Raw genomic sequence first — 12,812 nt, 5'->3', positions numbered from 1 at the left:
AAATTTTCTGTGCCCTGGATAGCTCTGATCTTTTTCTGAAACAAATTCATGATTTTTTGTTTTTGGTTTTGATTTTTGGGTCACACGCGGCAGTGCTCAGGGGTTACTACTGGCTCTATGCTCAGAAATTGCTCCTGGCAGGCTCAGGGGACCAGATGGGATGCCAGGATTCGAACCACAGACCTTCTGATTGTAAGGCAAACGCCTTACCTCCATGCTATCCCTCCAGCCCCAAATTCATGGTTTTTTGTTTGTTTTCATATTCAGGCCACACCCTGTAGTATACCCAACAAACACTCCTGGCTCTGGGGAAGTACTCTTCCCACTGCCTCCTTTAACCTTATTAGCTTTTGTTTGTGTTTTTTTGAGACATACCGGAGGCACTCGGGATACTCCTGTCTCTGCAATAAATTACTCCTGGCAGACTGGAGTGCAGGGCATATGGGATGGGGGGATTGAACTAGGGTAGGCTATGAGCAAGACAAATGCCCTCCCCTTAACCTTAATTTAGTAAGAAACAGATAAATAAAACTGTCTTTTATTATTTTTGTTTTGGGAGCCATGATCAGCAGTAGCTGTGCTCGGGATCCCCCCAAGTGGGACTGAGGGTACCCTATGCAGAGCCAAGGATTCAAACTGGTCTGTTGGCCGGCTGTGTACAAAGCAATTGCCTTAACCCTGTACTGTCCTTCCCAGCCCTAAAACTGCCTTATAAACTAGATTAAATGGCCCTGGGACAAACATCTCAGAGCAACATAAACAGGAAGCTGGGTGGGAATCGGCTCAAAATAGGTCGTAGGGGTCAGAGTGTTAGCACAGAGGTAGGGCATTTGCCTTGCATGTGGCCTACGTAGGATGAACCCGGGTTCAAACCCTGGCACCCCATGTGGTCCCTCGAGCCTGCCAGGAGCTATTTTTGAGGGAGTAACTCCTGAGCATTGCTGGGTATGGCCCCAAAAATTAAAAAAAAAAAAGTTCTAGGCTGAGGACCCGCAGATAACTTCATGGAAAACACACACACACACACACACACACACACACACACACACACACACACACACACACACTACGTAATACACTAGCAAAGTTAGACATCAAGGCCCCAATCGACCCCTCCGGGGAGCCCAGCTTCAAAGCCTGTCAAGAACGCTCACCCGAGCCTGGCGCGTCTCGGGCAGCTCCAAAGTATCGCGATAGCTCCACCGCCCAATCTCGCTAACTCTAATTGGCTAGTAACTTCACCTACGAAGTTGATTGGGAGCTGGGGGGGGAGGAACAGCGCTTTCGCAGAGCATTCTGGGAGTTGTAGTCCTTTCCACTGTCTATTCGTAGTTGTAGTCCCTTCGGGAATCATGTCCACCGTCTTGGCAATTTAGTTACTCTCTCCGTGTCCTGGCCTCTTGGTCGGAATTTTTTTCTTTTAGCTTTTGAGTCGCACCCTGCGATGTTCAGGGATCACTGTGATGCTCGAGGGACCATGTGGGGTGCCAGGAACTGAACCAGGATTAGGCAAGCTGCCCACTCACTGGTTGCTTTTCAGACCACACCCGGCAGCGCTCAGGGGTTACTTCTGGCTCTGCGCTCAGAAATCCCTCCTGGCAAGCTTAGAGGACCATATGGAATGCCCGGGATCGAACCCTGGTTGGTTGCACGTAAGGTAAACGGGTGTTCTGGCTCAGGCCCAGCCCTAGTATTTTTGTCACTACCTTCACTACCATCCCACACACCAAAGGGAAACCTTCTAGCTCCACCCCACACTACACGCCCATCTTAGAACTCCACCTATACACACAGCTCATCACTGGAGCATTTACAAAGAACACTTTGATAACGTGTTATTGGGAGGTTATTTTTTAGGTCTTTAGGCCACATGGGAGGTTCTCAGAGCCTACTCCTGGCTCCGAGTCCAGAGATCATTCTTGGTTGAGCTCGGGGGATAATATGGGGTGTCACGGACAGAACCAGAGTCAGCAGTCTGCAAAAAAAAAAAATCAGTCCTGTTTCTTAGTTTGTGTCTCTGTGTGTGTGCCCCTGTAGTTCTGCGCTCAGGGATCACTCCTGGCAACACGTGGGGAGAACCATATGTGGTGCCAAGGAAAGAACCTAGGTTAGTGCATTTAAGGTAAGGTAAACATCTTATCCACTGAACTATCTCTCTGACCATCGCCAGAGATTCTGCTTAAGTGCACAAGAGATAGATAAACAGGGGCATCTATCTCTGTCTATAGGAAAAGCAAGGGCAAGAAAATTACAGAATAAGGTCCTTTTTTTTGGGGGGGGCACACCCGTTTGATGCTCAGGGGTTATTCCTGACTAAGCGCTCAGAAATCGCCCCTGGCTTAGGGGGCCCATATGGGACGTCGGGGGAGCGAACCTCGGTCCTTCCTTGGCTAGTGCTTGCAAGGCAGACACCTTACCTCTAGCGCCACCTCACTGGCCCCATAATAAGGTCCTCTTTGAGAAAGCAGAGGGGCCCAACAAATAGTCGTGGGAAAATTGGTTCAGGAGTCACTAGTGCATATCAGAGGTTCAGAAAACACAAGAATAGTTCTCCAAGTGGAAGACAGAATCAGTCAAGGGAAAGATGCATGAGACAGGATGATAGGGTCACTCGGCTGTCTTCTTCAATCTTCAGCATCCACAGATATTGCTAGAACCATTCCCATCCCATCTGCTTACAGATCTGCAGATCTCCATCCAGTGGGGCCAGGCCTACCAAGCCAGCCTTTTGCCTCAGAATCAAAAGCCTTTTCCTGCCCGGTTACATTGCCTGTAACAAAGGCAGGCCTGTGCAAGGCTGTCAGTGAGAGGCCCCACAGATCCATGGCATCCACCCTACCTCCCCACCCCACAACCCAGAAAGGCCCCACATAGAACCCCAGGAACATCCAGACCAAGGGAAACACAGGGCCAATGTTCCCCTTTATTATGGTTCACTGAGTTACCACAGACAGACACACTGGCTTGGGCAGATCAACTGCCAGCTGGAGGACGGTCAGTTTCCCAGAAACAAGGACGGACAGCGGGCACCAGCAGAATACAAAAGCAGCTCACTGGCTAGCCACAGATCTGAAGATTCCTAGAACCAACCTGTGCCTTTCTCCACTGTGCCCCCCAAGGCAGACCACCAGGCAGCAAGGTCAGTGTGCCCAGTGGCTGCTTCTCAGACTGGCTCCCACCCAGGAAAGTGCATAGTTTCCCAGAGATGCAGCATCCCAGGGCCTGGACAAGTTGGGCCACATACAGTTTCAGGCCTTCCCACAGGCTGAGTCAAGGCACAGCCATGCACTGTGCCAGGAAAGAGGAACACTGCTAGGACAGAGAACCAAAGGGATGTGTGACCCAACAGGTTTTGGATCCTGAACTGGACATCTGACCACCAGCCTCTTGAGCTATGAAAGACTAAGGAGGAGCCAGAAGGCAGGGGTGGGAAAGAAAGAACCTAGAGTGAGTGAGGGTCTCTTCAGATTCTAGGAGCTGTGACAATTACTTTCCAGCAAAACAGTGGCAAAGGAGAGAGCTAACAAATATTAACCCCAGGGACCATGAGGAAGAGAATTTTTCCTGGAGTTCTGGCTCTGCTCCAGGGAAATAAAATTCCAGGAGCTCAGAGGTCAGGCTGGAACCTTGCAGCCAGCTGTAGGTTCTAAGCTGGAGCCAAGAATATGAGTGGGTTGATAAAGGGCCTTTTTCCCCTCTACTGAGAACCCACCTGGTCTGAAAGCACTGTCCTGAAAGAAACTGGGATGGCGGGGATCCTGCCAAGGGGAGGAAAAGCCAGGAACCTAGTCCACTGGTTGGAGAAGAGCAAGTTAGCTTGAATGGAAAAAAGCAAAATCTATGGTCTCTCCCAACATCCTGCTCCTCCTATGTGGTAATGTGGAAACTGTCCTAGTTCTCAGAGCTATCTTGGGACCTATCGCAAGATGGAGTAGGGAAGGCTGAATCCTCCAGCTGGATTCAGCCTTCTCTTCCTCTGATCGTCCCTCCAGGCCCAGCCCTCCAAAATTGTCCCTTCAGTGAACCCAAAGAGAAGTGCTACAGCTGTTAGGAAGCCAAGAGTCACTCAGTTGGTCTAGTGGGCTGAGGCCAGCCAGACCTCAGCCCAAGACCCATAGTGAGTCAAACAGCTCCGTTTCAGTGCTGCCACCTGCCACCTGCTTGAAAAGTAGCAGACAGCAACTCTTCAGGAAGACCACAGAGTCTGCCAGTGCCCCTTGGCAGAGGGTCACAACAGCTGAAGGTATACAGAGAGACATAGGCAGAGAGATACAAGGGGAGTCTGGAGAGGAGGGAAAGCAGGGCAGGGAGGCCAAGCTCTGAGAGCCAAGATGTGAACCTGCGTTTCCTTTCCTGAAGAGTTGGTACTAGGTGAGAGTGGCACTTCCTGTACTGCGTCCACTTCCAGTATTGACAGCTCCCAACCACTTTCTTGAACTGGAAAAAGGCTTTCTCAGGAGTAGATGTCACTGAGACACTCAACTTTGGGGAGGAGCGGGAGAGACACACAATGGGGGGGGCAGGGAGCCTGGGCAAAAGGGATGGAGGGAGAGGGAGGAGAGGGAGAGAGAGGGAGAGGGAGGAGAGGGAGAGAGAGGGAGAGAGAGAAAGAGAGAGAGAGAAAGAAAGAGAGAGAGAGAGAGAGAGAGAGAGAGAGAGAGAGAGAGAGAGAGAGAGAGAGAGAGAGAGAGAGAGAGAGAGAAACCTGGGAAAGAGCAGAGGTCCCAGGAGCTCTGACAGTGGGGAGGAGGGGAAAGGTTAAGGAAAGAGGCAGGCAGGAGACCCAGCTCAGCAGGACAAGGGTCATTCCCTTGCTGTTCTCTATGTCCTCTCCCTTCTCATCACCACCAGTGAGTGCTAAACACTGTCGCTTCCCAGGAAACTACCAGGTTAGGATGTGTAGCTCATAACCCAAAGGAGGGGGCCAAGCTCTCTGCACCACCCCATGAGGCAGTCCCTGGGCCGAGCTCGTGCAGGCAGCCTGGTGGAGGGAGAGGGGCTGGTTTAGTTCTAAACATACATCTAGCACCACAACAGAGACTTTCACAGCACACTATTTCACAAGAGGACACAGAGACAGCTACCACTGCCCCAGACTGTTCCCCAAACAGCCCACGATTCCCACGGTGCAGAGTGGAGCCCAAGGGGTGAGCAAGGGGAGAGACATATACATATATATGTACATATATATATATATAGAACTCTGATTCTTTGTACAAAGTGGGGAAGGAGAAAAGAGAAAGGGGAACCCTGCTTGGTCACAACAGACAATATGGCCGTAGCCTCCCCACTGGCCCACGGCACCCGGCCGACCTCCTGGTGGGCACAGCCAGCTCACATCTCATTGGAGTATGTATAGCTAGGGGTAGCAGAATACTGCGTCTGCGGCTGGTTCATGGCTCCCTGGGCCGCACCCATGGCTGCATTCTGAGCTGCCTGCTGCACGTGCGGGTTCTTCCATGCCCCGGTGGTCCACTCTTCCTGTGCTTTGCTGAAACTCCCCCCACTGCCTCGGTAGAATTTATGGACCTGCAGGAGGAAGAACACAAAAAGGAATTCATCAGAGGGAGGAAGGAGCCCATCCAGGGGAAAAGGGCAAGCCAGTGATGAGTTTCTGCACATTCAATTCTCCTGCTCCACCTGTGCCCTTGGAGCAAAGCTCCCTAAGTTTCTCCACAGAAACACACACACACACACACACACACACATTCACACACACTCACACACACACACACACACACTCCTTCCATCATTGAGAAGGAATTATTGCAGATAACAGCCCTCTCCCTCTGGTGGTGAGCACATACCATACTGAGGGCGATGAAGGAGAAGACAGCCACAACCGTGAACATGATGGTGGGGATAAGCATCACCACAGCTGAGCCAACATTCGTGCCAAAGAAAGAGATAGTGGCAATCCAACCGCTGCAGAGAGAAACGTCAGCTGTGGGCTGCCTTGCGTGGGGGTGAGGTCCCCAGCAGCCACCCCACTGTCAACAGGGGGATGGTTTTTCATTGGCAGGCCACATTAGTGAACACCCAAAGGGCCAGTGGCTGGGTAGAGGAAGAGCCATGGCCTGAGGTTCAGGAGAAGCCTCCATAGACATAGATAGGTTCCTTCCCTTGGGTTCTCCCAAGATCTTACACAGGCCCAAGCTCTCCACTCCACAAAACTACTACAAGGTTTCAACCTTTTCCCCCTGCACAGAAAAGAGTTTGAAAACCAATTGGCTACATAATTAGGTCTCCTCTCTCAGCCAATAACTCAAGGTGTCCTCCAGGCAAGGGAGCTTAGAACACAGCCAGCAACTAACCCAACCAGACACTGGCATTGCAGACTTACCAGACGCCCCATCCTGGGATGCCCACAGCTTGAATGATGCTGATAACCATCTGAGCCATGAAGGTGAAGAAGAACGCCATGAAACTAAAGGAGCTGTCAGTCCTGTGGGGAGAAGAGAGATAGCTTCACATAGTCACATAGGCAGAAGGCCAAAGTTCCTGCCTTCAGGGGCCCCTAGCCTCCTCGGGTAAATAGAGCATATAGAAATAGAAGGTATAGGGGCCGGGCGGTGGCGCTAAAGGTAAGGTGCCTGCCTTGCCTGCACTAGCCTTGGACGGACAGCGGTTCGATCCCCCGATGTCCCATATGGTCCCCCAAGCCAGGAACAACTTCTGAGCACATAGCCAGGAGTAACCCCTGAGCGTTACCGGGTGTGGCCCAAAAACCAAAAAAAAGAAATAGAAGGTATATGGGGCCAGAGAGATAGCATGGAGGTAAGGCGTCTGCCTTGCCTGCAGAAGGACGGTGGTTCGAATCCTGGCATCCCATATGGTTCCCCGTGCTTGTCAGGGGCGATTTCTGAGCATAGAGCCAGGAGTAACCCCTGAGCGCTACTGGGTGTGACCCAAAAACCAAAAACCAGGGCCCGGAGAGATAGCATAGCGGCGTTTGCCTTGCAAGCAGCCGATCTAGGACCAGAGGTGGTTGGTTCGAATCCCGGTGTCCCATATGGTCCCCCGTGCCTGCCAGGAGCTATTTCTGAGCAGACAGCCAGGAGTAACCCTGAGCACTGCCGGGTGTGGCCCAAAAAACAAAAAAAAAAAAAAAAAAAAAAAAAAAAAAAAAAAAAATCAAAAAAAAAAAAGAAAAGAAAAGAAAAAGAGGCTCCAAAAGATGAAAGCTCATCCATGAACCACATGTGCAGCATCACATGGGAAGGGGCTGCCTGAATTGACTGTTGTTCCTCCCTTCCAGGCCCAATACATAATGATTGGCCCCACTGGCACATACACAGTTGGCTACACTGCAACAGAGATAAAGAACGTATAGGGAAAGGAATATACAATTCTACCAGTATATAATGAACGGTGCCAGAACTCAGAGACAGAAAATCCCTTTACACTAGAATGGACACTCCATTAACAGCAAGTCTATACTCTACTAGCATACAGAGACGGTCTGATTGGCAAAGGTATTTGAGGCTTGTCATGACTAGAACTTTGGCACTAGGACAGATAAACTTCCCAGAGCAGGGACAAGAACCCCATTGGCACACAGGATGGATTTCCCATTCAACATCTAGTGGATACCCTTGGGCAGCATGATACCTAGAAACACCAACACAAGGCTTTGGCACAGTACTGAAGATCTCATTAGCACACAGAGTGTTGTGTGCTGGGTCCATGTACTCCTACAGAGACAATCCATGTGGACCAAATCAGAAAGCTCCCTGGGCTCCACCCAGACAGGTGACTCCTTTGACACATCTGTCAAAGAACAAGGCTAAACAAAGGGAAGCAAGTTTGGGGGAGTGAGAAACAATAAAGAAGAGATGGGGAAATATTTGGGCAAAGAGACTGTGCTAGGAGCTGGGGTCTGTACCAATCACTTACTTGAAAGCCTTGTAAATGGGCCGAAACCAGCAGACGTAGGAGCAGGGTGTGAAGAGGATGAGCCAGAGAAAGGCGAGGCCAAAGTTGGTGGCTCCCCCGCCTCCGATCAGCCACGCCAGGCAGCCCACCAGGTTCACGGCCAGCGTGACGCTGTTCACTGCAGACCCAGGAGCCCATGCACACAGAGAGACAGACAGCAGACACACACAGACACCCAGTCCCATGCAGACACACGAGAACACATACGTGAACACAAACACCCAAAATTCCATACAGACCCATGATCAAACATGCAATCAGCACAGACAAGCAGAGATGTTGACACACACAAACAGCATTCATAGAGATTCACAGCCATAACCAAAATTGTTGAAAACACACACAGACATACAAAGGACATACACAAACACACAGAGAAGTAAAGTCTGTAAGAAAGAAAGCTGGGAGCCCACACCAGTCCCGCCCCACTCCCAGCTCTGACCATCTAAGAAATCCTGAGCTCAGTCCCAGAGGTTCAGCCCAGGAAGCATCGCTGAAGGACGCTGAAGCCCGAGAGGGTAAAAAAAAAAATGAGCTTTTCTCTTTATAAAAATAACCTGTGAGCTAGAGATGACTTAGAGGGCTGAAGCAAGTGCTTATTATGCAGGCGCCCTGGGTTCAATCCCCAGCATCACATGCCTTCTCTTTATTGACCCCACCAACTACCAGGTGGTGTGGTTCCCTAGATACCAAAGGATGATATCAGCTTCTTCTAGACCTACAACACCAAACCCAAGCATAGGAAACCCATATTCCATTTTCACAAGCAAGGCAGGGCCACAAAGAGGAAGAAGTAAAAGGTTTTGTGGTAACATTTCTTTGAGACAGAGTTCCATCTGTCGCACAGAGCAGTGAAGCAGGCAGCAGTGGCTGGCATCTCCATCATCAATGAATCCTTTTCTTAGACAACTAGCCTACCACCTTCTCCAAGAAGCCATCCTTTTCTCTTGTACTCCAATTCCTCTCCCAAGCCTTTGATCTCCTATAGACCTACATCACACTTATAATACCCCAAGGACAAATCAACCAAACTTGAAGTTCCCCCAGAGTGGGGCTACTCTCTGCCTCAATAATGCAGCTAAACCTCAGAATCACAGTATCACAAAGTCCTAAGCAGAAGGGACCTCAAAGGTGCCTGAATGATTCAGAACAACACACATAGGCACTCTTGTCCTGAAACATGAGGCTGATGGGAGGAGCAGAGGAATCCTAAGGAAGGTAAACTCCACGCTAGCCATAAGCAGCTAGGTATCTCTAGTCTGGCCTGAGTCAGACATTGAAGCATTTCAAGACTATGCACATTTCCAGGGGTGTCCCCCGTCAGAGAGTTGCTCTGGAAGGACTTAGTGGATATTTATGGCTCTTAAATCTGTTCCTGACCAGATCTTCTCTGGAGCAGTTCCCAGAGCCTGGGGTTGGTGGAATACTGCTGAGTCTGACCTCTACACCTGTGTCACCCCATCTTAGGGCCCCTCCTTGCAAGGAGGACACCCCTTTCTGTATGTGTCTATTGTATCAGTCTTCATCCCTGTTTACTTCCCCCCAATCTCCTGGAATTGGTTTGTTTTTATTTTTGTTTTTACTGATTATGCTTATTCTTCACACATAATACAATTCCCAAAGTTTTTTGTTTTTTTTTTTTGGGGGGGGGGTCACACCCGGCAGAACTCAGGGGTTACTCCTGGCTCTATGCTCAGAAATCGCTCCTGGCAGGCTCAGGAGACCATATGGGATGCTGAGATTCAAACCACCGTTCTTCTGCATGCAAGGCAAACACCTTACCTCCATGCTATCTCTCTGGCCCCTTTATTTTTCTTATTTGGTTTTGTATTTGGGCCATATCTGACAATTCTCAGGGATTACTCCTAGCTCTGTGCTCAGGAATCAATCCTGGTAGGTTCGGGGAATCCACGTTGGCCAGGCAAGTGCCCTACATGCTATACTATCTCTCCAGCCTTAGTTTTCTAAGTTTTTTGTTTGGAGGCCACCCTGAAAAAGTTCAGGGTTTGCTCCTGGTCCTGTGTTTAGGCATCACTCCAGGCAAGGATCAGGGGACCATATGATGCTGGGGGTTCAACACAGTTGGCTACATACAAGGTAAGTGCCTTCCTCACTGTCCTATTCTGTCAGTCCCAGTCTCCAGAGTTTGTGCTGGTTTATAGCCTGCTCCCCAGCCCACCTGACCCAGCACCCCTATTATTGCTGTTGCTGCTCTACTCCTTCCTGGAAAGCAGAATCCACATCCCTACTCCACCCTCTCTAGATCCAGCTGTGAACTCCTTCCATTTCTCTTGCTCTCACTTGCACCCATGTTCTTCCTCCCATCCTGCACGTCCCATTCAGGGACACATGAACACTACTTCCTCTGCATTGAGCTAAATGTTGCCAGGAAAGCCACTGCCTACTGAGGATCCTGGCAGAATAGTATATGCAGGGCAGTCCTACCCCCAAGCCCTACACATAGCTCAGATATCTGAGGGCAAATCTTCAGTGGGTATATATGTATGTGTCATAGCACACTGACATTCTAATCGCACTCCCCCAATGGTCACCCCCACTCTACATCAGTTAATAGAAAAAACAGCAGCAGCAGCAGCAGTAACTTCCTCATTCCTTCCATTAGACCCCCCCAGACTTGCCCCATTCCTTCCTTCTCTTGGCTAACATAGGGAAAGATTCATTCCCCACCTTAAGGCCCCTCCAGGACTGGAAACTGAGTCTGCCTATGTAAATATCACAGTTTATAAGAATTCCACTGGGCAATGCCTAAAAGTTCCCTGGAGACTCCTCCCGAGGGGAGGGCAGGCAGACAGGATGCTGCTTCAGATAGACCTGGCCAGATGCACCATGTAGGAGACAAGCGGAAGAAAGCAAGCAGCAGAGGTGGAGGCAGGAGGCAGAGGAAAAAGGTCCCAGCACAGAGATTGGGTCATGAGAGGAGCCTGCTGGGAGTTGGGACGATATGTGGGTTATTTAGATGCAGCGAGTAAGGCTGAGAGCAGAGCAGGGCCTTCATGCACCCCCTGGAACCTAACACCTCCCCTTCTCCCTGCCTGCCTCTTCAGCACTCACACATCCAGAGGTAGTAGAGACGTTTGGTCATGTTGAGATGCTGTGGTGGAATATCAGCCTCGAAGTCTTGGTAGAAACATGGCTTCAGAGGGATGAACTTGGGCAACGGGGGAAAGTTGTTCACTTTCTCTGCAGTGAGGCATACAACATGAATTATCTTCGAGCCCCCCTTCTGAACATCCATTTTCCTTAGCCTGAGCTCACCATCCCACTCCCCCGCTAGACCCTGCTTTCTCAGGCCTGTAGCAAATTCCCAAAGTAACCAGAGGTTCCAAACACAGAGCCTCTTGGCAAGAATAAAAGCAACAAATACTTCCCCTAGGATGCAGCCCCTCCTCAGCTGGGCCGGCTCTAGGAAAAAATGGGGGACTTGGGGGCTTGAGGGAATGAGTGACAGCCCTGGCTTCCTACATCCATTCCAACTTGCAAGCCTTCTCCAGTCCCAGGTCTACCCAAGTCCCCCACCCAGGGAAAAGACTTGCCTAGATGATCCCTAAAAGTCTCTCCAGCATTGTGGCATTGTGGACTTTACGTAAGCCTTTGGAAACCAGACAGCTCAGACCAGAATCCCAGCTCTCAGAATGTGGGGCTGGATGCAGTTCAGGCATAAAGCACTGGCCTTGCACGAGGCTGATCCCAGTTCAACCCTTACATCATACAGTCCCCAAGCACAGAGTTGGGAGTAGATCCTGATCACCAGGAGCTGGATTAGGAGATACGGCACAGTGGGTAGGACACTTGCTTTGCACACAGCTGAGCCAGCTTTGAGCCTCCACACCACAAGGAGTCAGTCCCACAAGCACAGAGCCGGGAGTAAGTCAGAGCACTGGTGAGTGAGGCCCCAAATAACCTCCACATATATATTAAATATATAATATTTATATTAGATATAATATATATTAGAGAACATTTATGTCAGCAGAGGGACAGAGCCAGAGCCAGCCTATTGCTCATTAACCAAGACTGGATCCCTGGTCCCCAAACTTAGAGGACTTGCCATATTATCATTTGTGTGTGCTGGGGAATGACAAGCAAAACTCAGGTACCAAGTCAGCAAGAGCCTAACTGAACTCCAAATACTAATGAGTGAAGGAGGACTAGGATGAGGACCCCACTCTGCACCCACTTTCGTCCCTCCCCACACGACCCTTCTTCGCCTTACCTGCCATCGTGGTACCAGGCAGCTCAGGGTTGCCCACACCTGCTTGTCCTCAACTGGAAGGAAAGAGAAGTTAAAGGTGAGAATTTCTTTTTTTGTTGTTTTTTTGGGTGTTTTTTTTTTTTTTTTTGGTTTGTTTGATTTGGGGCCACATTGGTGACACTTTGGAGTTACTCCTGGCTCTGCACTCAGAAATCGCTCCTGGGTAGGGGGACCATATGGATGCGGGGGATTGAACCAGGTCCATTCTGGATCTGCCGCGAGCAAGGCAAACACCCTACCGCTGTGCTATTGCTCCAGCCCCAAAGGTAAGAATTTCTGCTCAGTCCATTCATCTCCTTCGAGTCCCAACATGCCTGGTAGCAACCTGTGGCAAGACGGGGTCCCCACTCCCAGAGTGTGGAGAGCCCCCTGGAGGGAGCACCCGATGAACATAGCCCCATGCCACCAATGACCTTCCTCTGGGTGCTCACACTTTCTGTGGCAAGTCAGTATTTCATATTTTATTGCACCTTGTTTTTCTCTCCGTTTGCTTTTGTTTTTAGGTCACACCTGGCAGTGCTCAGGGAACACTCCTGGCTGGGTTTACGATGGATGCCAAAGATCAAACCCAGTTCAGTGGCATGTAAGACAAACACCCTCCCTG

General features: G+C 50.1%; 1 protein-coding gene across 1 annotated transcript; it reads right to left on the bottom strand.

Annotated features, from left to right (window-relative positions):
• Positions 1-5,171: 5,171 nt before the first annotated feature.
• SCAMP5 (secretory carrier membrane protein 5) lies at positions 5,172-12,238 on the bottom strand. The gene is made up of 6 exons (XM_049778420.1): positions 12,170-12,238; positions 11,008-11,136; positions 7,897-8,053; positions 6,344-6,445; positions 5,808-5,925; positions 5,172-5,529 (listed from the first exon to the last, which is right to left on the bottom strand). The coding sequence occupies exons 1-6, from the start codon at positions 12,174-12,176 to the stop codon at positions 5,335-5,337; spliced, it is 708 nt and encodes a 235-aa protein (XP_049634377.1). The 5' UTR covers positions 12,177-12,238; the 3' UTR covers positions 5,172-5,334.
• Between the last annotated feature and the right edge of the window lie 574 nt (positions 12,239-12,812).

This window comes from Suncus etruscus, chromosome 1 (genome assembly GCF_024139225.1).
Source record: "Suncus etruscus isolate mSunEtr1 chromosome 1, mSunEtr1.pri.cur, whole genome shotgun sequence".
NCBI lineage: Eukaryota > Metazoa > Chordata > Mammalia > Eulipotyphla > Soricidae > Suncus > Suncus etruscus.
This window is presented reverse-complemented; position numbering and strand designations above follow the sequence as displayed.

Coding starts and splice junctions, on each gene's coding strand:
- SCAMP5 (XM_049778420.1), bottom strand. Junction 8,054..11,007: donor TCTCTACTACCTCTGGATGT/GTGAGTGCTGAA, acceptor CTGGGTCTGCAG/TGAACAGCGTCACGCTGGCC. Junction 5,530..5,807: donor CCTTCATCGCCCTCAGTATG/GTATGTGCTCAC, acceptor TTCCTCCTGCAG/GTCCATAAATTCTACCGAGG.